Genomic DNA, 25,296 nt, shown 5'->3' with positions numbered 1-25,296 from the left:
AAAAAATCTTTGTCTTCTCTCTTGTCAGGTTGCATTATTTCATCTATCCTAAACGTATCCTGTCATTTATTGGATTCTTCTTTTTTCTCATGATGTAACTTTAAAAAAAAAGTTTTGGTGTTATTTCTAGCTTTGTTCACCAGCCTCAAATCATACTCAGCTTTAGTACTCATAACACTATTTTTAAAGAACTATATTTTTTGAGAATATATTCTCATATTCTTCCTCTGTTCAGCCCTACTTTCATTATCTTCACATTTTTTTTTGCTTATTTTGAATCTCAGCTAGTAGTGAGTTCCCTGTACATACATATTGATCTCTTCAAATAAATCCTATTTTCCTTCCTCTTAGGAATTGTTTCCCTCTGTGTCTTCAGAATTTTACTCTTGAGCATCTTTCACTGCTCCTGGGTTAACTTCCCTTGAAGAATTCTAGTTCATATTATTCTATATATTTTTCCACTGCAACTTTTTGGAATCTGTGTCCAAAAATCTAAGATGCATATCATACTATTTCATAGATAACACATGGGAGGCACTGGAGTTTTGAACTACAGCCTTTCACAGGTTCGCTCTTGATCTGGTCAGACAGGAAGACAACTTAGGAGGCCCTTACTTTATTCTAGTGTAGTCTTCTCAAAAGGAGTTACTGATAATGGGAGCATCAACTCCGATAGCATTCCCTAACAACCCTTCTTGCAGGTGACGGTGTAAAGGGGGGATTACTACCACAATGTCTTGATGGGGTCAGTACAGACAGGCACAGCTTGTGCACTCCCCTAAGTCCCCTAAACCTCAATGGGGGCAGGTAGAGACACACACTGTTCCCCGTGATTTCCCCTGAAGCCTTGATGGGGCCAGTCAAGGCACACACAAATTCCCTACTTACTGACCAGTACCACTTGTTTTATAGGGCAAAAGACGAAGTTAACTTTAACATACTGTCATTTTATTCAAGCATAATGGTAATAAATATTTCATTATGTCATTACTTATCTCACAGCATAGTCTCAGTAGGACTGTCTATTACTGTGGTTCTAGGCACTACTATCAAGAATCCTTGGGGCTATTCTGGGAGTTATTAGCTAATACTTGGAAACTAAACATTGCCCTGACCATGGATCCTGAGAAACTAAACTCTCAAAGGGTAACAAAATTCTCTTTACTTACATACACACTATGCCCAGATTTCTTCTCTTCTTTTACTAACTCAAGGACAGAATGGTTATTTCCCACATAGACTGTTACACTACAACAAAACAACAACTAGAGGTAATGAGGGCTTGACTCATGAAGTTGAATAAAGCCCTGAGCTTGAAATTTGAAAAGCATGGGTTCAAATCTTGCTTTCTTCTTTTACTGGGTGTGTGAGACTGAGCAAGTCAGTTACCTCTAGGTTCCTCAGGCAGTACTCTAGGACTTAAAAAAACTCTTGAAAAAAACTTGATATTACTAAGCTGGTAGAGGGCAAAACCAAAATCACAGGGCTAATCTTTACAAACCATTTTATGTACATAAAATTGTTTGACCTCCCACCAGTACTGTGAAGTATTATTTTTTTGGTCTTGACCTGTGATTTCATCCATATGAGGAATTTCCAGTGAGGAAACTCCCTCTCCAAAACAGATGAACAACTGTGCTCCAGCTTTTCAGTTTAGTCTTATTGTAGAGAAGAACCTGGAACACTGAGCTCTCATTCTTTGCCTAGACCAGTATGAATCAGAGAAATAACTTAAAGCCAGGCCTTTCTGACTGCGTTCAATTCTCTATCCATTACACCATTGCTTCTCATAAGTACAATTATTATCTCTATTTAGCCATAGTTGAAAAAATTGATGCACAGAGGTTTCATCATGTATTGTAATAATACAGTTTACATTATTTATAATATTATTGAATTCTGACTAAAAGTAGTCAGAAAATATAAGATTTTTTTTTCAAATCCATCATGTTATTTAATATGAGAATTTAATAAGAGAAGACATAGAGAGGCAACACAACATAGTAGAGAAAGAACTGGTCTTAAAGCCTGGAAGACTTGGTTCTAAGTCCTATTTCTGATACATGCTGCCTGTGACCTCAGGAAGTCACCATAATAGTTTTCTCAGGGCTCTGGGAAATTCTGTAAGATTATGAACTGCAGAGAAGGTTCTAAACTGCTTTGGGAGAGAGGAAGTTTCCTCAGTCAGTAGTTCCCTGTGCCCACAAAACCAGAGTCCAGTGCTTATTCTTAAGAGAAGATATAAGTAACTAAATCAAAGTATTTCATAGTACAAGGTTACTTGAAGTTTTGATTAAAATAAAAGTTTCAGTTGTTGCAATGTCTTGTTGCAAAGTTTTCTTGCTTGGGAGAGGTAGGAGAGGATGTTACAAAATCAAACTAATTTTTTTATAGTTGTTGTTTTTAAATAGGCAGGAACAGTTTGCTTGCTCCTTTTCAAAACAGAAACACAGCTCCAGGGAACTAGTTATGTAAATAAGGACATGCCAAAAACCCAAGTCAAATAACTCCAAACAAAACATCCTAAGCTGCATCTCCTGCTACATGACGTCAGAATCCGGGGTGTTTTGGTGTCCCACAATGTGAGAGTGTCAAATAGACAAGGAGGTCTGACTAGATCACAGTCTTCTTGGAGTCCACTAATGGGACTTTGCTTCAAAACACCAGGAAGCAGGGCCGATTTGTCACGTAAATTTTTTCAGAGAATAAGAAGGGGATTAAAAGACATTACTTGCTATGGTTGTATAGCTCAGAATCATAGGCAGCTGTCTCCCAAAGCAAACACCCATGTGCCGGAAGACACAGACACATGCCCCTTCTTTCCCCCAAGCATGTCCATTCTGCACAGTTCCAACTGTAGACTTGGAACAATAATCCTTTATGTAAGTAAAAGCCCTTCTCTAGGGTAACAGCATTCATTAGTAACAGTTTGGGAACATTCAGATAGCCCTGCTGCTTCTGTAGACAAAAATAGTCTATCTAGTATCAGAAGAGCATTCCTGTCCCTTTTTTTCCACCCCAAGAGATTGATTAATTCTTGGAGAGAGCCATGGTTTCCTTTACTCTTGTTGCAGCCATTTACCGCTGGCAGTTCATTACCCTTTTGCTTGTCATGTCTGTACTAAAACTGGAGAGGGCTGCCAAATTTCATCATTGTATCACTTTTTCTGTAAGTACATAAATGGCAGCTGTTAGTACTTATACTTCAAATCCACGTGATCTAAAGCTCTGTCCAGCACATTATCAACCTCATTGTTATGTATTTATCCTTCTTTTGCTTTCTGTATATTGGCTGGTTTCTTAAAGCATTTCATAGCATTCTAAAGCATTCAGTCTTCTTGAAGCATCAAAGTAATATACCTGGAAAGCTTTTTTGGCTTCCCCAGTGTTTTCTCCTTTCGCTTACCTGGTATTTACTTGTCTCCATGGTACATATCTGTATACATACTTGTATGTAAGGAGGATTTTGTATCCTTCTTAGAGTAATGTCCATGGCAATGTCGAATTTCCAGGTGTTAGATAATAATTCCCAGGATTCTAGATAGTAGTTCCTAGGATCATAGTGCTAGGTAGTCCTGAGGCTGCACCATGAATAAGCATTTCATAATGTGATATTTACTATGCTTGCCTCAAATGACAATATTGCTAAAGTTAACCAGAGAGGCCATTGTTGGCAAGATGCCTTCTTTGCCGTTGCTCTATTAAGCAAGTGGGCATTGGTCAATGAGTAGGGAAACCACAAGGGGAAACCACGAGTGCGCATTTAAGGTTAGAAGAATGCATGTACCTGCCTCAGCCAACCCCCATTGAGGCTTAAGGAGATTTAAGGGAGTGCACAAGCTGTGTTTGTCTCGATTGACCCCATCGAGGTGTAGACCCCTGGGAGAAGGGTGATTAGACAATGCTGTAGGAGCTGGTACTCCCATTATTGGCAACCCTTTGAGAAGACTAGACTGGAATAAAGCTGATTATTAACTCCTCGAAGGGTCTGCCTGTCTGACCAGATGAAGAGTGAACCTATTAGAAGCTGGGATCCCAAGACTCCAGTGCCTCCTGTGTGATGTCTGTGAAATGATACTCCTAGTACAATGTAAGCTTCATGAAGACAAGGGCTCTGTGTGTGGGGGGGTGAGGGGCATGCTCTAGGGAGTGTGCCCACAAACACACATGCTTGTTCTTAGAGTAGAAAGAGTGGGTGCTTAATTAGTGTTGAATTGCAATGACATTTTCTGTTACATCAAGTAAGGACGAGTTGTTCCACCATACTTTTTTTTTTTAGACTAACAAAGAGTTTGATTTACAAAATTAATCTTGTCTAGTAGCAGTCTTCTCTAAAGTTAATGTTCTTGTTGTTCAGTTGTTTAACTCTCAGTGATCCCGTAAACTATATCATGCCAGTACTGTCCTTGGCGTTTTCTTGGCAAAGATACTGGATGGCTTTGCCATTTCTTTTTCCAGTGGATTAAGACTAATAGAGGTGAAGTGACTTGCCCAGCATCACAGACTCAAAAGCTAGTCAAAATCATAGAAGACTTTTTGGATAAAAGGTACTTGTATAACACATTAAATACCTTATGTCATTTAAGCCTTTCACCAAACCTCTGAGACAACAGGTACTAATATTATTATCCCATTTTACAGATGAGGAAACAAGTTTTGTTGTTCAGTCATTCAGTTGTATCCAACTCTGTGACCCCATATGGGGTTTTCTTGGCAAAGATACCAGAGTGGTTTGCCATTTCCTTTTTCAGTGGATTAATGCAAACAAAAGTTAAGTGACTTTCCCAAAGTCACACAGTATCAGAGTATCTGAGGTCAAATTTGAACTCAGATCGTCCTGACTCCAGCTGACTGCTCCATTCATTGAGCCACCTAGATGCCTCCAGCTACCTACTACAGCTTAGAGAAGTTAAATGACTTGCTTAATTTTGTTCAATAAACCAAAGGCAAGATTTAAATCCAGTCCTTCCTAATTCTGAATATAGTATGCCAGACACTAAGCCAAACTGCTTCTCAAATAGAAATCTGTATGTCCTTTTGAGAAGCTCCTTTCAGTTTCTCTATTTCTTCTTTGCTTATTTATATTTTTGTCAGTGATGCTGAGGGCCCATATCAGATTGCTTGCCATCTTGGGGAGCAGGGAGGGAAGGAAAAGAGGGAGAAAAAAGTTTGGAACTCAAAATTTTATAAAACTAAATGTTGAAAATTTGTTTAATTGTAATTGGAAAAAAATAAACTATTATTAGAAAAAGAATAAATTGAAAAGAATCCTCTTTTAAAAATGATGGATAAGGATAGCGAAGGGCCTTGAGTCAGTCAGATGAGGCTCAGTTGAAGGGACTGCGCATGTTTATCTTAGAGAAGAGAGACTCTGAAAGGGGATATGATATCTGTGTTCAGATATTTGAAGGGATTCTGTTTGACTTCAGAAGGTAGAATCAGAAGCAAAATGGAAGAAAAAGCCATAAAGAAAACAACCTTATCATTAGGGCTGTTCAGAAATGGAATGGACTGCCTTAAGAGCTAGTGAGTTTTCCATCTTTGTTGGTCTTCAAACAGAGACTGAATGACTTTATTTAATATGTTGTAGTAGAGATCTGATTTTTGTATGGGTAGTAATAGCTGTGAATGACTGCTCAGCTTCCTTCCAGCTTTCAGATTCTGAGTTGGTAATTAAACCAAGAGGCACTGATGATATCACCAAGAAAGAGGGTGTAGATAGGGGCCTAGGGGAGTGCCTTGGGGGAATACCTCTGGTTAGGAGGTGATATATAGATAAAGATGTGGAAGAGGAAACTAAGAAGTCATGAAGACAGGAAGAGACCCAGGCAAGAGCAGTGTCATTAAAGAAAAAGCGTGAAAGAAAAATCAGGAGGATGGGGTGATCAACAAGTTTCCAGAGCTGAAGAAATGTCGAGAAGGTTAATGACTAAGCTACAGTCATCAGATTGAACAATTGACTGGTAACTTTATCAAGAGCAATTTCCAATAAGTAGTGGATTTGAAGACAGATTGCAAGGGGTTAAGAAGTAAGTGGGAATTTAAAAAGTAAAGGTAGTGAGAATAGACATTTTTTGGTAGGAATTTGACTCATGAACTAGTTTGATATTGTATACGAGGCATGAGGATACTTACCTAACTGTATATATTGACAAGTGTGTTGCCCTATGTAAATATGTGTAGTTATTAACAAAAAAATATTTTCAGTTTTAAGGCTGTTTATGTACTTAGTACAAATATTCATGGACAGTGATATTAAGAGTAAACAAGTTATGGAAGAAAAATATATAAATGAATTAATGCAAGCATTTTTTTTCTTCCCTCAAAGTTTTGTCAAAGCAGCATGCCTCACAGATCCTTGTGAGGAAACGCCGAGCAAACACTTTTATGGAAGAAACTAAAAAAGGAAATCTAGAACGAGAATGCATTGAAGAGCTGTGTAACAGAGAAGAAGCCAGAGAAGTCTTTGAAAATGAGCCTGAGACGGTAAGTCTGTAACATGTAAAGGGCGGGGATTTGAATTGTGGGAGGACAATAAGAACCACTACATGGTAGCAAAAATAATTTTTATGAAAGGGGATAAGCTCACTTTTCCAGCAGCAGAGAGAAGCCTTGAGAAAGAATTTATGAAATGGGTTTCCCATAGGGGAACTTGCTGGCTTCATTGGATTCATCCAGGTGGAGGCTTTATTAAGCCTAATTAGAGTGGTCCCTTTCATGGGAACCAGCCTTGAGTTTGTAACCTCATAAGTCATATTGATCTCTAGGCAGTAACAGATAGGGGCATTCACCTGGCAAGGGTTACCCTGTCACCTGATGTTTTATATAATTCCACTGGCCAGTGCCAGACAGGAGACACTACTATAGGATTCTTTTCATCCCTATTATCTTGCAGGGTCATCTCAGGTGTTAATTGAAAATTGACAGCAGGAGGACACAGGGGAAGCACATGGGTTGTCTGAGCTCACATGACAACTTCTGTGACTGCCCAGCTGACAGTACCATGAGCAAGCTGTCTGAGTGAAGGGGAACAAAAACAGACCTTCCTAGAGCTCAAAAGATTTCTATCCAGCAGCACTAGCAACAGTAATAATTGCAGTACCTTGAATGCCCTTGGGTTGCTGCTCCCTGAATCTTCTGTTTCTCTTCTTTCCATATGCACTGGAGGTTGTTCCTAGGTGACTCTTAACTGATTCTTAGATAGAATGGCAAGAAGCTTTGAATCAAGAATCAAAGGGACTGGTTTCAGATCACTGCTTAGCATATTGGTGACCAAGAGTCTAATCCCTGCTCTGTTACCTACCACCTCTGATGTTTTAGCTCAGACACTGTGGCTTTCATCAGTTCCTTAAGGATCTGCTCTAGATGTGCTCTAAGGTTCCTTCTAGCCAGGGGTGTCCTGAAGCCAGCTCAGGAAAACTGATTGTTCAGTTTTCAGGGTTAACGTTTATACCTTATATTCCATGGGCCATGTAGCTGTCACAGTGGACAGAGTACCAGGCCTGAAGTCAGGAAGTCTTATCTTCCAAAGTTCAAATCTGGCCTCAGATACTTATCAGCTATGTGACTCTGGGCAAGTCACTTAACCCCATTTGCCTCAGCTCCTTATCTGTGTTCATCCTTCGTTGTCAAAGAAGACCATCCCATCAGAGAAATAATGACCTGACTTGAACTTGACTTTGTTTTGAGTGAGGGAGGGCTGTGCAGGTCACCAGCCTCACTTCTCCTCCAGAGCCATCTGAATCCAGTGACCAGATATTCATCAGGATGACTGGAGATGACCAGGGATGAGGCAGTTGGGGTTAAGTGACTTGCCTTATCTGTAAAATGAGCTGGAGAAGGAAATGGCAAACCAGTCCAGTATCTTTGCAAAGAAAACCCCAAATGGGGTCATGAAGAGTTGGACATGAGTGAACAACATCAAATCAGCAAATGCTGCAACTCAGAACTTGATTTATCATTTTATTGATTGTCTAGACTTAAGGAAGTGATGGAGAAAATGTCAATAATTAACATGCAGCTTAGAGCCTTAGAGATGAGATTGTTAAACACTTAACAGCATACTACTTCTGCCAGCTCTAAATTTGTAGAATCATAGATCTAGAGGGAACCTCATTAGAACTGAAAAAGATCTCAGAGGCCCTCTATTCCAAATCTCTTATTTTAGAAATAAGGAAACTGAGGCCTAGTGAGATTAAGCGACTTGTCTCAAAGTCCCATAGATATTAAGTACTAAGGTGGGATCTGAATCCAGGTCTTAATATCCAGAGTTTGTATAATGCAATGTGGCCTTTAAAAAGCCCTGGGTTGATTCATGATTGAATTTTATGCTTTAAGCCAAAAGGATTCTTTCCTTGTTTTGTTACTTACTATGTCAGTAGACAAAAGGGAGAAGGAAAATAAATGTACTCTCCAAGTACTGGAAAGTTATCATTGAAAATATGCATTATTCACATATGTTTCTAGAACTTCTGTTGGGAAAATGGCCTGCTACTGGCATGCAAGCTTTCATAGGCAGTTCCCAACTTGCAAATGCCCAACTCATATATACCATATCTATGAAAGGTGGCTAGACATTTTGCCATAGGAATACCTTTTTCCATTCCAGTACAAATTGCTTTCCCTTCCATTTATTCCCTTTCTTTTTTTCTTTCCCTTTCTTCCTCTCAAGGCTCCTTATCCCCTTCACCCTTACTGCTGCAGAGAATTTCCTCTACTATTCTTGAAGGCCACAGGCTTCCCCATAATTACTCTACCTTCAGACCTGGTCTTTGGCTTCTCACCTCTTCAGTGTTAGGAGGAAAGGAAAGGAGAACAAGAAAACATTGCAATTCCCTAAGGGTCTCTTTTTCCTTAGATTCTTTTTCCAGTCTTTGGCAATGACAAAGTGGAAAACAACAGAAGTGAGGGAGGAAAAGCAAGAGGAAGGAGGAGCACCTTATTTTAATAAGAAGGAGCTACTTATTTTAATTTTTTTTCTCCAGCTCAGCAACAGAGTCATTGATAGCTTTAAAGAGAAAGGAACCAGTCACATAAAGAAGGAAGAAAGAGGGGCAGATTTAGAGGAAGACCATCAATTTCTGATACTTTTACAAACTGTCAATCAGAGATTATAGGTTCACAAATCTAGATAGGACCTCAGAGGTGATCTAATCTCTTTATTTTACAGATAAATTAAACTAAGGCCTGGGAAAGTTAAATAGTTAACCAAGGTCTCAGGAATAGCAAACTTCATAGGTGGAATCTGAATTCAGGTCCTCTGACTTAGAGTTAGTATACTCTCCATTGTACCATGTTTATATTTATCCTAATTTGAAATTTAATGTCAAGAGGAAATGGAAAATGAAATGGGTTGTTCTCAAATCCCTCCTTACATGAAGAGTTGCCAGCAATTTCCTTACCTTACCAGGCAGCTGGTGGCATAGTTGCTGGAGTGCTAGACCTGGAGCTGAGTTCAAATGTGACCTCATCAGCCTCAGACCCATACCAGTTGTGTGACCTTGAGCAAGTCATTTAACCTCTGTTTGACTTAGTTTCCTCAATTAAAGAACAGGGATAATAATCTCATAAAGGGTTTTGTGAAGATCAAATGAGATATTTGTAAAAAGCGCTTAGCACAGTGCCCAGCACATAGTCGATACTATATAGTGCTTATTTTCTTTGCTCCCCCTTATCTTCCTATATCTTCCCTATATCCCAACCTTCTATTTCATTTCTCATGGTTTTGGCCCCCTTATTAGCCCCTCCCTATATTAAAAATGTTCATCCTACTCCCAAACCAGGGGATCCTTAACCTGAGGTCTATAGACCCCCAATGGTTGCATGGATAGATTTCAGGGATCCATGAACTGGATGAGAAAAATTGCTTCTTTAGTTCTATATAGTTAATCTCCTTTGTAATTTTATTTTTTCACGGATTTTAGAACATTATTATGAGAAGAAATCCAAAAGCTTATTCAATATACTGCTAAAGGAATCCATGATCCCCAAAATGTTAAGAACCCCCCCAGGCCCGTAGCATCAATATACCCACTCACCACCTCTTGCCACTCTCTTAGTCTTTTTTGCCTTAAACTTCACCCTAGAGACCCTGCCTCAGATTCCCTAGTTTCAGAAGCCCCATACCTGCCCTTTATCTCTTCCCCTTCTGGTGTCTCTTTTCCAATCCACCAGAGCTACCGAAAGTGGTAAGGATGTGGGAGAGTCTTAGTTTCCATCGCTTGGCTACAGAAGAGAGAGAAGTATTCCTGATATCTCAAGATATAATTCAGAATGTAGCATCCCATAGAAATACTGTAACACATGGTGTTAAGGTTTAATGGCATATGCAGGTGCATTATGGGCCAAATAGGCTTTTGTAGACTGCCAAGGGAACCTCACCACTATATGTTACATTGTTTCTAAGGGAAAATGCCTTTATAGTTCAAAACTGACTTACAGATAAGGAACGTAGACTATATACAAATTGGGGACTTTCTGAAGATAAAATGATAAATTATTATATACTTAAATTAATGTGGACTCCATGATTCCTGTTCAACATTTATTGAGCTCAGTTGGTTTGAAAGATATAGCAAATACGATGCACTCCGTAGGCTTTTGATCAGCAACGATGATGAATGGATTAGATCTAAATAAAAGGGGAGGACCAAGTGAGATGATATTCAAAAAGCACTTGGCAAATCTTAAAGCTCTATGGAAATGCTAGCTATTACTATTCTTGTATTAGTTAGAATCTTTTTTTAGGTTAAGAGGGCATAGATTTTAAAGTAATTGATTAATAATTTATTTCAAGTTTATTTGCCATCACTTTGTGTTACTAATCATATACTACTGGCTACTTATTATGATGAATTTATAGTAATATTTCAATGTAAAATATCAATAATATGCAATATTTTGTTTTATAATTTGAAGACATTAGATGAAAATTATCACTGAGGTATAATTTAAATTTACTAAGATATCTTTTCTCCTTTTTTTCTAGAACTATTTTTATCCGTTATACTTAGGTAAGTTCAAAAAACCATAATCAAAAATGTTTAGAATTAAATGGAACCCTAGAGGTCATTGAATTCAAGCTTCCTCTCATTTATTCTTTCTAATAATCTCATCACCTGAAGAAACTGTTACAGTTTTCTGTCCTTTATCTGTGTTAGATAGTTACAAATATTTGGATTTTAATTTCTCTGTGGCAATTTGGCTTTTTGTGTTATGTCTCTTCACAGTACTTATCATTCCTTGTAATAATTTAGGAATGTGTATTCACTGTATAACATATGATAGATGGTAATAGACCACTCTTACCTAATATGAAATATGGGCCTCTATGATTGGGCAAGGGGGTGACAGAGAGGGAAGAGTCAAAAGTGACTCTGAGGTTTCAGTTTAAGAGACTGGGAGGATGCTGGTGCCTTCAACAGAAATAGGCAAGTTTGGAAGAAGAATTTAGAGGAGATGATGAGTTTGGTTTGGAATGCGTTTGAGGTATGAGAAGGACATATGTGTAGAAGTGTGCGGCAGGATTGGAAATATGGGACCTGGGGTTAAGGAGAGATTAGGGCTAGATATTTGATATGGCAGGCAACTGTATGGAGACTGGGAGCTGATGATAACACCAAGTGACAGAATATTTACAAAGAAGAGTAGATGACTCAAAAGAGAGAGAACTTTGGGTGACATAAAAACTATGAAATGAAAGGTGAATGATGAACCAGCAAAGGACTGAGAAGGAGCAGTAGAGGAAGACCCAGGAAATAACTGCTGTCATGGAGGACAAGGAAGCCGAGGGATAACCAGGAAGAAGGGAGTAGTCCAGTCTCAAAAGATTCAGAAAATTCAAGGAATGAATGAAAAGCATTTATTAAGTATTTACAATGTTCCAAAGCACTGTGCCTTAGCACTACAGATACAAATACAAAAGGAAGAACATTTCTGCCCTCAAAAGAGGTAACTTACATTCTAGAAGGAGAAGACAACATATGTTAAGGAGAGATGGTCCAGGAAGAGTCTTCTGGTTTGGAAAATCACAAGGATGGTTCATGAAGCCTTAAGGGAGTCAACTGATATGCCCTTTCCAGAGGCAATGTCAGTATTGATTTGCTAACAATTTAAAGAACAAGAGGTAGAAAACAGGGCAGGGGGTATGAGTGCAGAAAATGGTAAGGCTGGCGATAAAATGGATGGTAATTGGATGGTGTATGAAGCAATATCTAGCATTTGGGGCTGTCAGGATATCATGGGTCATGTGTGGTTACACTTGCTGACTAACCCATCAGAACAGTATGGCCCCAGGGTATGCTGAGTGGATTAAGTCACCCAGGGAATGATTTCAGGAAGTCTTCTGGTTTAGAGGGAACAATGGCCATGCAGATGGCAAGATGATGGCCTGACTGGGACGGTGGGATGAGATGAGAAGCATGGTCTAGGGTCTTTGGCTGGTGAGATAGGGTGGACCATGGTGCCTTTGCACTAGGTGCCTTGCCAATCAGGACAGCACAGACTTAGCTTGAGGACTGAGAAAGGATCATCAGATTTTTCGATTAAGAGATCATTTGCAATCTTTTGGATACTTTTGGATTCTCCTACATCAGGAGAATGGTAAACTGGATTACAAGTGGTAGTGAAATAATGATTGTGAGGGAAGAAAAGCAGTGAGTGTAGACTTTTCTTTCTAAAAACTTAGTGGCAGAAGGGAGAAAAGTTTCAAATAATAGTTACTAGGGATGTCAGAGTCAAGAAAATGCTGGTATTTTTTTTTTTAAGTGTAGAGGAAGCCTGGGCATTTCTGGTAGGTAAGGATGAACAATGCATGTACATTAAGTAGTTTTCTTAACTAGTTCCCTGCCTTTCAGGAGGAATCTGGCTACCTGATTATAGTAAACCAAGTCCATAGCAGTCCTTTCACTGATTAAGCCATATTCCCCTGTTCTACAATAGAGCTTTCCAATTTAAAAGTAATTTTTTCAGAATTTCAGGTCTCTCTGAAACCCTAATGATTTTTGGAGTTCTCAAGTTTGGCCTTCAAGATAGAATAACATTATCTTAATGTACTTAAACCCTTAACATTAAAATACCCTTGTGGCTTTTTCCTTATAGTGGTTAGTATTAAAACCTTTAAAACATCTCCTGTTTGTACAGTTTGCATGTGTTCTCTTTCATTAGAACATGAGCTTCATGAAGGTAGGGGCTACTTTTGCATTCCTATGTATCCCCAGTACCTAGCATATAGTAAGTACTTAATGAATATTTGCTAGGTGGTGCAGTGGACAGAACGCTGGCCATAGAGTCAGGAGGACCTGAGTTCAAATCTAACCTCAGACACTTGACACTGTGTGACCCTGGACCAGTCACTTAGCCTCACCAAAAAACAGCAGCAACAACAAAAAACTGACTAAGAATGAATGACACCTAAAAGAGGAGTGGTATGCTGTTTCTAGCAGGCAGAAAAAGGGAAAAATGATAAAAAAAAAAAAAGGGAACAAGCTTTTGTTTTCTACACAGGTGAAGCTGGGGTAGTGAGAAATTCAGTTCAGACAAGAGAGTTGTTACTACCTAAGTGAGGTCAGTCCTGTGACGTGTTCACAAAAGAAAAAAACGGTGCCACATTTTCTTTCTTATAGAGAAAACTGAGTGGTACTTTGTTCCAAGATATCAACTGTAGCACCAATTTGATATTCACAGAGCCTATGGCAGCTATGAATATCCCAGCACAGTTCTGAATCGCAAAATACCACAGACTCTCCACATGGAAGACAGAACTAAAACATTTATTCAGATACCAGAAAGCCAAATCCATCATAGTAACACAAATCTATACACAATAACAATGCAGAGAACAATGCCATCCCCAAGCCGTCCCCCTGCTAGGCTTCCCACAGACCAGCTCCATTAAACAAATCATAAACAAGCTCTTTCAGTTACACTAGCCAGCAGCCTGTATCCTTCCTGGCTCTGACTGCTCTCAAGGCTAATGTCCTCTCAGCTCTGCTCTCACTCTGCCTCTTCCTGTTCCACCCATTCAGCAAGCTTCTCCTACCACAGGCTTCATGTGACTCTGATACATGTGACCCAGGCAGGTCACATAGGCCTGTTAATGCATATGAAAGATTTCCCCACTAAAATGACCATTACACCAACATTAGAAGGGTACTAAATCCCAAGACAAGGAATTCCCAGTTTGTAACTGGAGGAAAGGAATTTTGTTTCCATGATAACAAAATTTAGAAGTTATTAAAAATTAGGTGATGAGAAACATCTTCAATTTAGTACCTAGTTAGCAAGAACAATTAGCTAAATGGGAGGCCACTGAATGAAGTGTTTCATCATTTTCCACCCCATTTCCCCTATTAATAGCTTACCTAATTATGACCAATTGGTGTGTTCTGGGGTCCACTCAGAGGGAGAATCTCTAGCTCCCATAATTGGATTTATCTTAAAATTTTGCTTTGGAGACATAATTCTTGACCTAGGAGTATTTAGTGAATCAGTTAGAGATTAATTATTCAATGCCTACCATACGTCCAACCCTATTCTTTCCCTTAGACTTTAGTATCACCTTTCTAACCCTTTTTTGACTTTTCAAAGTAGAAATCTCATAGACATTTCAGAATCATCATGTCCAAAATAGCATTCACATGGTACTTATATTTACATGCATCATATGATATACATCTTTACTATATATGTGCTTACGTACACACATGTATGCGTATATGTGCATATTACATCTTTTAAATTGGAGTTTCAAACTGTAAAGGAAAATAGGCTTAAAAGACATACAAATTGCAATAAATACTCACTTATCTGGCATCTTTAGGGAATGAGGTATTCCCTCTCCCCCCCCAAAAAAGATAGTTTTAAGTTAACATCCAGACTTTTAAAAAATTTCAACCATTTTTGATGAAAATTTTTCTTATGTTTATCACTTACTTTTTATTGTCTTTAAACAGAGATATTGAAACATGGCTTAAATTTTCTGAATGGTTTAGGGTGATTGTTATGAACATCAGTAACAATAATAAGTGGCAGTGTAGTCATTACATTTGAGGATGTTAAGGTTTAACGCTTACATTGATCAATCCCAAATAATATTATAGTCATCCTATTTTTGATTAACCCTTGATTGCTTTATAGTTATCCTTTTTTTAATTGTCCTCCCCCTCCCCCATTAATATTTACTACTCGGTTTGTCAACTTTTAACAGTTTTCTCCCCCCCTCTGCTTCCTATTAATTGTGTAATATAGGAAGAACATAAGCTTTTAAAGAATAACTAGATAGTCAGGCTTATTGAATGAATGAGCTTAACATTACACAAAATTCTAAGTCATTAGCTTCTAAGCTGTAGGCAACTCCATTCTCTAATCTCCTAAGAAGTCTTTTTCACTTTTGAATTCAAGGTTAGGTTTCAGGTAGTTAAGAGTACAAATAGTTTTCATCAGTAAGTGTGGTGTCATGCCTAATTAATTCTCCCATGTTTTAATTTCTCCCCCAGATACTTTATTTTTGGAAGGTAGGTGGAAATCCATGGTAATATTATCTAATTACTAAATGCTTACAATTACTGGGAGCATACTCTTCTGTCTTAGGCACAATCTCCATCATGGGTTCATGCCAAGTAAGTGTTTAGATTGTAAACAAATTGCTGTTTTTATAGGTTGCCTTGGTTCTTTCCGAGCTGGGTCATTTGTAGCTGCACGTCAATCAACTAATGCCTACACAGACCTGAGGAGTTGTGTCACTGGTAAGTGTTTGCAGTATTTATTTTATATCAAGCATTAAAGTAGTAAATCTGTATTAGGTGTTAAATTTTATACACAGAAATATAAAAACAATTTGTTTAAAAAGTAGCAAATCAGTCTTTATATATTAAAAAAATTTCCACATTAGCATTGTTGCAAAAAAGGAAAAAGCAAGAAAAACAAAGAAAGCAAAAAAATGCTTCAGTCACGCCCAGAATTCATCAGCTCTTTCTGGAGGTGAACAGAATTTTTCATTGTGATTATTTGGCAGTGTCATGGATCGTTGTATTGATGAGAGGCGCCAAGTCTCTTGGTTATACTGACATACATACATGATCAACGTATAACTAGGAGGACATTCTAATGTGTATTTTCAACTTTTCAGTTAACTCCATGAATCATGCAACTTTGCTTTTTGGATGATATTTTTCATATTAAGTTGAACAGTTATTTACTAAGATTTTTAATCAATTCAAGGATTTTATTCTGTGTAGCTTTATTTTGACTGTTACCATATAATGGTGTAAATATGTGTATATATATATATATGTATATATGTGTATATATATATATATATATATATATATATATATATATATATATATATAGAGAGAGAGAGAGAGAGAGAGAGAGAGAGAGAGAGAGAGAGTGCATAGATAATAGCATGTTAGACTTTGCATCATGAGGATTTAGGTTCGAACTCTGAGCTTGATTGCTGTATAACCGTCTATACATTATTTACCCTCTCTCAATCTCACTTCACTCATCTGCAAAATCCATATAATACACCTGTAGTGATAACTTGTTAAGGATGTGGTAAGGCTCAAATGAGATAATGTATGTAGAATGTTATATAAATACACATGGTGTGGGGCAGCTTAAGCATCATCGAATTCAGCTCCTTATCTGATATTCTCAAATTGAAGATATCTAAAACAGAACTCATAATCTTTCCCTTAAATGCTGCCCTTCTTCCTAACTTTCCCATTTATATTGAGGTCACTACCATCCTTCCAATTACCCAGGGGCTCAATCTTCTATTTAGCCTCGACTCTTCCCTCTCCTTCATTCAAAGTCTATCTGCACAATGTGTTTCCCACTTTTTACTTTCTTGCCTCTTTTTGATTGATTCTCAGGCACAGTTTCCATTTTTCTCACCATCCTTGTCACTGCCCTGTTTCAATATGATCCACCTTACTGATGTGCTTCCTAAAATGTGGCATTCAGAACTCACCAGATGTGAACCAGGACGCCACAGTGGATAAAGTATCAGGCCCAGAGTGAGGAAAACTCATCTTCTTGAATTCAGATCTGGCCTCAGGCAGTTACAAACTTCAAGCTCACTACAAATTTACAATGTGATATAGCAGCCAACAATGCTAAAAAAATGATCATAAATATTTATTAAGAGAAACATAATGATTCAGACTAAGTAGGTAATGATCCTTCTGTGTTTCACCCTGATGTAAGAAAAAAAAAAGAGTGAAACCTCATCGCAAGTTAATACATCACAAATAACATTGTAAAAGTGTAATGCCAGGCAGGGAGCAGCTGCAGAATATAGAGAAAGAGTGGGATGCTGGCTCACTTCTCTGTGCTTTCTTTTGTTGACATTTTTCCCCTAATTGCAATTGCCATTTCTGCACAGATGGCTCTCACATCTGTATCTCTGCTCTCAAACTCTTCCCTGAGCTCCAGTACCATGTTTCCAGCTGTATTCTGGCTATTTTTACTTAATGATCCTTGGAGCACTTTAAACTCAATACTAAGAAAATAAATTCATATTTCTTCTAAAACATGTTCTTGCTTTTCATTTTTTTCTATTTCTGTTGAGAGGATCAATACCTTTCCAATCACCCAGGTTTGTTATTACAGAGTTTTGACTGCTTTTTTTTCTTTCTTTCATTTCTTATATACAATTAATTGTCAAGTCCTATGGATTCTGACTTCTTAATAAATTACCCATCAGCTATCTCCTTTACATTCTCACTATAATAATCCTACTTGATAAACAGTGTGGTTGAGTTTAAGACAAACTTAACAGACAAGTTCAAATTTTGCTCTTGACTTAACTAGTGGTGGCTATTGGCAAGTCACTTAGTTTCTTTTCATCTTAATTTGCCCATCTTTAAAATGTATTTGCTTCACAGGGTTCTGATGAGACTCAAATGAAATAATCTTTGTAAAGTGCTTTGCAAACCTTAAAGTACTATGTGTCAGTTATTATTATAATACTTCTCCCCTGGAGTTGGACAGTTCCCTAAAGGACAGTTTCATGATGCTATACAGAGACCTCTGAGCCAGGATATTGAGTAAGATGGATATACTTTCGAAGAGTAGTTCAAGAGAGATGGGTTGAGATATGAAAAGGTGAACTTTTGAATGGTAAAAGATGGAAATCTCCCTGGAGTTGCAGATATGAGGGAAACATGTCTCTTGACTTCTAGTGCCTACAACCACAGAGACTACAAAGAGCAGAATCCTTTAGTGAGATTATTGTCTCTGCTTTAGTTCTTAGATGAGAACTCCCAAAGAACTCATTTATTTACTTTTGCATTCATTCATCTGTTTTAATCTGTATAACTTCTCTGATTTCTCCTTATTGCTTTCTCTGATAAAGATATTTACTAGCTAACTGGTAAGAATAAGCCAAGTGTTAGCTTCCCCTTAAGAGTGACCAAGGAAGCTTTTATTCTGATTTCCTCATATCCCTAAACTACGGTATGAGATGTGGTTGATAGATATTATTCTAATCAATATGCCTCTTGGGGATAGGGGAATGAAGGAATGAGCAACCAGCCACAGCTCTTTCCTTGCTCTCCACAAAGGTGGAAATTGTCATCTTCCTTTAAAGTGGTATGTACCAAATATCAGATCAGACGTCTTCTGGTGCCAACTGTGGGCTAGTTATCTTTATGTTTGAGAGCTACCAACCTTAAATAGTTTAGCTTATCTTCTCTTGTCACCTAGACTACTGAAATGTTGTTGTTGTTTAGTCATTTGGTCATGTCTGAGTCTGTGTGGCCCATCGACTTGGTCCATGGGATTTTCTTGGCAAACATACTGGAGTGGCTTGCCATTTCCTTCTACAATGTGTCCCCATTTTACTAATAAGAAGCAAATAGGGGTTAAGTGACTTCTCCAGAGTCAGGACAGCTAGTAATTATCTAAGGCTGGATTTTAAATCAGAACTTTCTGACTCCAGCCTTTTCTCCTCCTTTACTGCTGGGGTAATCTTCTGTATCAGCAAGGACCCTGGCATATCCAGAAGGACCTGCCATATAGGTTCTTAGATCTGTTTTTCTAAAAGGAAAGCAACTTTTGAGGGGTCAACAATATACTTTAATCAAGCACATGTATCATTCACTTAGTTCAGGGAAAAAAAGCCAGCACCCTGAACTTCAGAGAAAATACAGACAGAAATTACTAGCAGAAATTACAAACAGAAAGACCAATAGACAGGGCTTCCAACAGTCTGACCATCGACAACACATACATCATTACCAGAGAGAGAAGCACAGATATCTGGGTTTCAAAGCCAGGGGTCCCCTTAGCATCTACCCAGAGTCTCATCTGGCATACCAACCTTCTTCCAAAGCCCCAAAGTAAAACCTCACCTCAGACTATACATACATACATACATTCATACATACATACATATATGCATACACACACGTATATGTCTGTCTGTATGTGTGTGTGTGTGTGTGTGTGTGTGTGTATACACTCAGATACATACATACATACACTTTTCAGAGCTGGAGGGCATGACCCTAGAGAGCCAATACCTCATTAGAAATTAACAAAAGGTATCTGAGGCCTATTAATGGAGAGGGAAGATCTTTAACTCTTCCTCCCACCTACCATTAATCTTACATTAACATTACATCTTCTTAAAGTACCTTGCTGATCACCTCATTCTTCAGTTAAAAACTGCTAGTGACTCACCACTAATGACTGAGTAAGGTAACAACCCCTTATCCTGGCTTTCAAAACTCTCCATAGTCGGATTCCAATTTATCAAGCTGTATCTTATTCTACTTCCCTTTTACATGTTTCAGTATTCGCTATCAGCTGTTCTCACCCTGTTCTATTTTGTCTATGTGACTTCCTATGTCTGAAATGAGAGAAGGAAGGAGGGAGGAGAAAGTATTTTCTAGGCCCAACACCCATGAAACCTCCCTCATGATTCTTTTCCTGACTTTCCTAATTGAAAATTATTTCTCCTACCTCAAATTTCTCGTAGCACTTTACCCTGGAACTCTCCTCTACCACTTATCACATTCTAGCTTACCTTAATGGCAGAAATTGTGTCTAAGGAGAGTTGAGGAAGGGTTCCTATAGAAGGTGGGGTTTTAATTGGAACTGAAAGAAAGCCTTGAGATCATTTGCTAGAGTAAAGGAGAGCGAGCATTCTACGCATAGAGGCTAGCCAGAGACAATACCTGGAGCTGCGAAATGGAGTGTCTTATTTGTAGACCAACAAGGTGACTGGTATCAGAGAATGCATTGTGGCAACAAGGTTAAAAAAATTGGAAAGGTAGAAAGGGACCATGTTATGAAAGTCTTTGAATACCAAACGGAGTATTTCGTATTTGATCCTGGAGGCAACAGGGAATTAATTGGGAGTTTATGGAGTAGGGGTGTGGTGTGATGTGATAGGGTAACATAGTAGGATTGGGTCTTTAGGAAAATAACATAAGTGGTTTAATGATTGGATGGGGTGGGGTGGCATGAGAAATAGTGAAGACTCCAGGATGACTCCTAGGTTGTAAGCCTGTGGGACTGGGAGAATGGTGTTGCCCTCTACAGTAATAAGGAAGGTAGGGGAGGGGAAAATTTTAGGGGAGAAGGTGAGTTTGACTTTGGACATGTTGAGTTTAAGACATCTATAAAATGTAAATTCAAGCAAGGGTTTGTGTTTAGGAAAGAGTCTTTACTTATCAAAGCCAAAGTACAGTATAAGATAAAAGTTGATAGGATGAACAGGTTGTCAGAATTTAATGTATGCAAGTGTGACTGAAATATTCAGTTATCAGGATTCTGGATAGAACAGTGGGCTAGAAATCTAATGAGTTCAGTCTGGCTGAGATATATGTGTTGGGAAAGGATCATAAGCTCATAGATGTAAAGCTAGAAGGGACCTTGGAGATCATTGAGTCCATTCTCATATTTTATGAGGTAAGAAGTCAGAGAAATATTAAATAACTTGCCAAGTTCTTCTGACTTGAATCCAGTTCTGCTTTACACACTGTCTCTCTTAGGTTGGACTAGATGACCTCTGAAATGCTTCTCAACTCTAGGTCTATCCAGACCTTAGTACAGTAGGCAGCACATAGTAAGCACTTAAATGCTCACTATCTCACTTGAACTTATTTTCTCTCATACTCTTGTGTGATTAAGGAAATTTATGGTTCAGATTTGCACCTACAATAAGACACATTTGAGAAGAAGAAGCTGGATATTTTATTGATTTATAGAAAAGGCAAATGCATGAACAGTTTAGAGCTGTAGCAGAAATAATTAATATAGCCTAATAGTAATATAATTATAGCAATATTAATATAAATATAAGAGGAAATGGAAAAACATCACCAATTCAGGGAAGCACCAACACCTGAATTTTCTTAGCTGGGGAATCCCAGGATACAGCTTTCAGGATCTGAATTGGGAGCAAGTGGTCCCAGGCAGAGCGTCCTCTCCATGGGTGAGATTCTGAGGACTTACACTAAGCAAGGAGAGTTTATAGGGACCTAGACAAAGAAGGCTTTTTGCCAACGGCTCCGCACACTGTTCCAAGCTGGTCGGACACATGGCCATGGGAATACAGATGTTTGTCCATCAAGGAGATATCATACAGGGGCCACAAGATATAAGTTAATTAATCATATACTTGGAGGATTAGCCAAATCTTCCAAGTATTATCTATGTGTTCCGGGAGTGGCTAGTTCCCGGAACATTAATACATGGCCAACTCGCGGATGTTATGTTCCTTGAGAGGTCACCAAAAGGACAGAGTGAACTTACTTTATTCAAGGGATATGAAATATTCCTTCAACTCTTGGAAACTTTCTCTTTCTCTTGCCCCTCTCTCTCTCTCTCTCTCTCTCTCTCTCTCTCTCTCTCTCTCTCTCTCTCTCTCTCTCTCTCCCACATGGCACAGTGGATAGAGTTCTGGACCTGGAGTTAGTAACGCCTTAGTTCAAATATGACCTCAGGAGACACTCTCTGTGTGATCCTGGCAAGTCTTAAGTCTCAGTCTTACTTTCTTCATCTGTAAAATGGGAATAATAGTAGCAACTACCTCCATGGGTTGTTGTGAGGATAAAATGAGATATTTATAAAACACTTGACAAGTCTTAAAGCTTTGTTTAAATGCTATGTATTATTATCTCCACCTCCTATTCCTCCTCCTCCTCCTTCTTCTCTCTGATTCTGGATTATTGGAATAATAGGACAGTCTTGAATCCTGAAAGAGTGAAGCTATAGGGGAGTCCTACTTCAAAATTTTACTTCCATACTTCTTAGTGGATATTCCCTTAGCCAGCATGGATCACAAACTCTCTTTGAATTAGAGTTGCCATGGTTGAAAAATTCATCATTGTATGATTAGCTTTGTAATGAGCCTTACCAACATAGCTTGACAAGTTCTCAAACAACAGATAACACAGTCTTTCATCAAGCCTGTGCTTAAAGTCTTTTCAACTTGCTATGGTAACTCCAAATAAATTACTAAGAAACTAGCATTTGGAGGAGTATGTTGAAGAAGACAACCATGTTCTTCCACAAGACATTCCTTGGACACATTGTCCCATGCATGCAACATGGGTCTGGCACAGTATGACAATTCTTTTAATTCATCCTCCCCCACCCCAGTCATAGGTTATGTTTCTGGGAGGTACCTTAAGAGATCAAAAGATATGCTAGAAGGATATGATAGAGTTAGAAGAGTTTAGAAATCATGTACTTCTCATTTTACAGAAGAGAAAGTTGTATCTCTGAGAGAAGCGACTTGCTCAGTCACAAAGTTAGTAACTAGTAAAACCAAGATTTGATTTCAGTGTATATGATTCCAAATTCAGCATTCTTTATATATTGTCTCCCCAATCAACTGGTTCATTTTTAGAAATGTTCTCATCATTATTTAAATGGAACAGATTTTATTTTTCAAATAAAATTCATAAGGCAGGAAACTGATTTCCATTTTTGTGGAATATCTAGTTTTATGAAATAAGTCTATTCCCAAATCACTTATTCAAAATGAGATTTCATACTGAGCATTGTGGTGCATAATCACAATCTCAGTTGCCAGGAAGGCTGAGGCTAATAGATCTCTTGAGCATGGGAGTTCTGAGCTACAGTTGGCTATGTTGATTAGGTGTTCCAACTAAATCCAGTATCAATATGGCAATCCCTTGGCAAGGAGGTGGGGGGTGGGGGTGGGGGGAAGAAATAGAGCAAGTTAAACCTCCAGTATTGATCAATAGAAGGATCAGATCCATGAGTAACCCCTACATCCCAGCCTGGGCTAGATGTAGATGGGGAGACCCAGTCTTTGTAAAATTAGAGAAGATTGCTGCTCAGCTCAGCAACAACCCTTCTTTCTCCACTGTGGTCAGCTGTTGATCCACAACTCCCTAGCAGCCATGTCAAAGGGACCTGCAGTTGGCATTGATCTTGGCACCACTTATTCCTGTGTGGGAGTCTTCCAACATGGGAAAATGAAGATCATTGCTAATGACCAAGGAAATAGGACCAACCCAAGCTCTGTTGCTTTTACTGACACAAAATGTTTAGTCAGTGATGCTGCAAAGAGTCAAGTTGTAACGAACCCCACCAAAACAGTTTTTGATGCCAAATATCTGTTTGGTCATAGATTTCATGATGCAGTGGTACAGTCAGACATGAAGCATTGACTTTTTGCAGTACTGAATGATTTAGGCAGGTCCAAGGTCTAAATGGAATAAAAGGGGGAGGGCAAAAGTTTCTATCTAGAAGAAGTCTCTTCTATGGTCTTGACCAAGTTGAAAAAATTGCTAAAGCTTACCTTGGGAAGACTGTCAAAAATGCTATAGTCATAGTACCAGCCTATTTCAATGATTCCCAACATTAAGTCATCAGAGATGCTGGAAGCATCGCTGGTCTTACTGTGTTTCAGGTTAATCAATGACCCCACTGCTATTGCTATTGCTTATGGCTAGGACAAAAAGGTTGGTGCTGAGAGAAATGTGCTAATCTTTGGCCTTGGATATGGTACTTTTGATGTCTCCATTCTTACTATTGAAGATGGCATCTGTGAGGTCAGGTCCACAACTGGGGACACCCACTTGCATGGGTAGGACTTTTACAACCGCATGGTCAACTGTTTCATTGCTGAGTTCAAGGGAGAGCACAAGAAGGGCATCAGTGAGAACAAGAGGGTTGTTTGCCATTGACTCCCTCTATGAAGGTATCAACTCACACATATCAATCACATTTTGAACAGCTGAATGTTGATCTCTTCCATGAAACACTGGACCTTGTGAAAAAAACCCTTAAGAGATCCCACGCTAAATAAATCACAGATTCATGACATCATCTTGGTGGTTGGTTCTACTCAAATTCCCCAAATCCAGAAGCTTCTGCAAGACTTCTTCAATGGCAAGGAGCTCAACAAGACTATCAATCCTGATGAGACTGTTGCTTATGGTGCAGCTGTCCAGGCTGCCGTTTTGTCTGGAGATAAATCTGAGAATGTGTAGGACTTGCTGCTGTTGGATGTCACTCCTCTTTCCCTTGGAATTGAAACTACTGGTGGAATTATGACTGTTCTGATCAAATATAATACCACCATTCCCACCAAGCAGACACAGACTCTTTCCCACGTATTTGGACAACCAGGCTGGTGTACTCATTCAGGTTTATCAAGGTGAGAGAGCAATGACAAAGGATAGCAACCTACTTGGCAAATCTAAGCTCAGAGGAATCCCCCAGCACCCAGAAGTGTTGCTCATATTGAAGTAACATTTGACATTGATGCAAATGGCATCCTTAGTGTTTCTGCTGTGGATAAGAGCACAAGCAAAGAGAATACGATCACCATTCCCAATGACAAAGGATGTCTGAGCAAAGAAGACCTTGAGTATATGGTCCAAGAGACTGAGAAATACAAAATTGAAGATGAGAAGCAGAGAGGCAAGGTGTCTTCCAAGAATTCCCTTGAATCTTATCTTTCAACATGAAGGCTACCATAGAGGATTAAAAAACTGCAAAGCAAAATTGGTGATGAAGATGAACAGATGATCCTTGACAAATGTAATGAAATAATCAACTGACTGGATAATAATTAGACTGCTGATAAGGAAGAATTTGAGCATCAGAAGAAAGAATTGGAGAAGGTCTGCAACCCCATCATTACTAAGCTGTACCAGAGTGCAGGAGCATGCCAGGAGGCATGGTGGGTTCTCAGACAGTAGAGTAGTCCCATCTGGAGGTGCTTCTTCTGGACCAATAATTGAAGAAGTGGACTAAACACACCAGAAGAAAGAACATTCTACACAACTTTTCAAAAATTGA

General features: G+C 38.7%; 1 protein-coding gene across 2 annotated transcripts in view; it reads left to right on the top strand.

Moving 5' to 3' along the window:
* PROS1 (protein S) overlaps positions 1-25,296 on the top strand; it is a 99,996-nt gene that overhangs the window by 14,021 nt on the left and 60,679 nt on the right. For both annotated transcript variants that reach the window (XM_072621665.1, XM_072621666.1), the window contains exons 2-4: positions 6,329-6,486; positions 10,988-11,012; positions 15,657-15,743. In XM_072621665.1, coding sequence (XP_072477766.1) covers positions 6,329-6,486; positions 10,988-11,012; positions 15,657-15,743 — 270 coding nt within the window. The remainder of the gene's footprint in view (positions 1-6,328; positions 6,487-10,987; positions 11,013-15,656; positions 15,744-25,296) is intronic.

This window comes from Notamacropus eugenii, chromosome 6 (assembly GCF_028372415.1).
Source record: "Notamacropus eugenii isolate mMacEug1 chromosome 6, mMacEug1.pri_v2, whole genome shotgun sequence".
Lineage (NCBI taxonomy): Eukaryota > Metazoa > Chordata > Mammalia > Diprotodontia > Macropodidae > Notamacropus > Notamacropus eugenii.
Note: the sequence above shows the minus strand (reverse complement) of the source record. Positions and strands in the feature narration are given on the sequence as shown.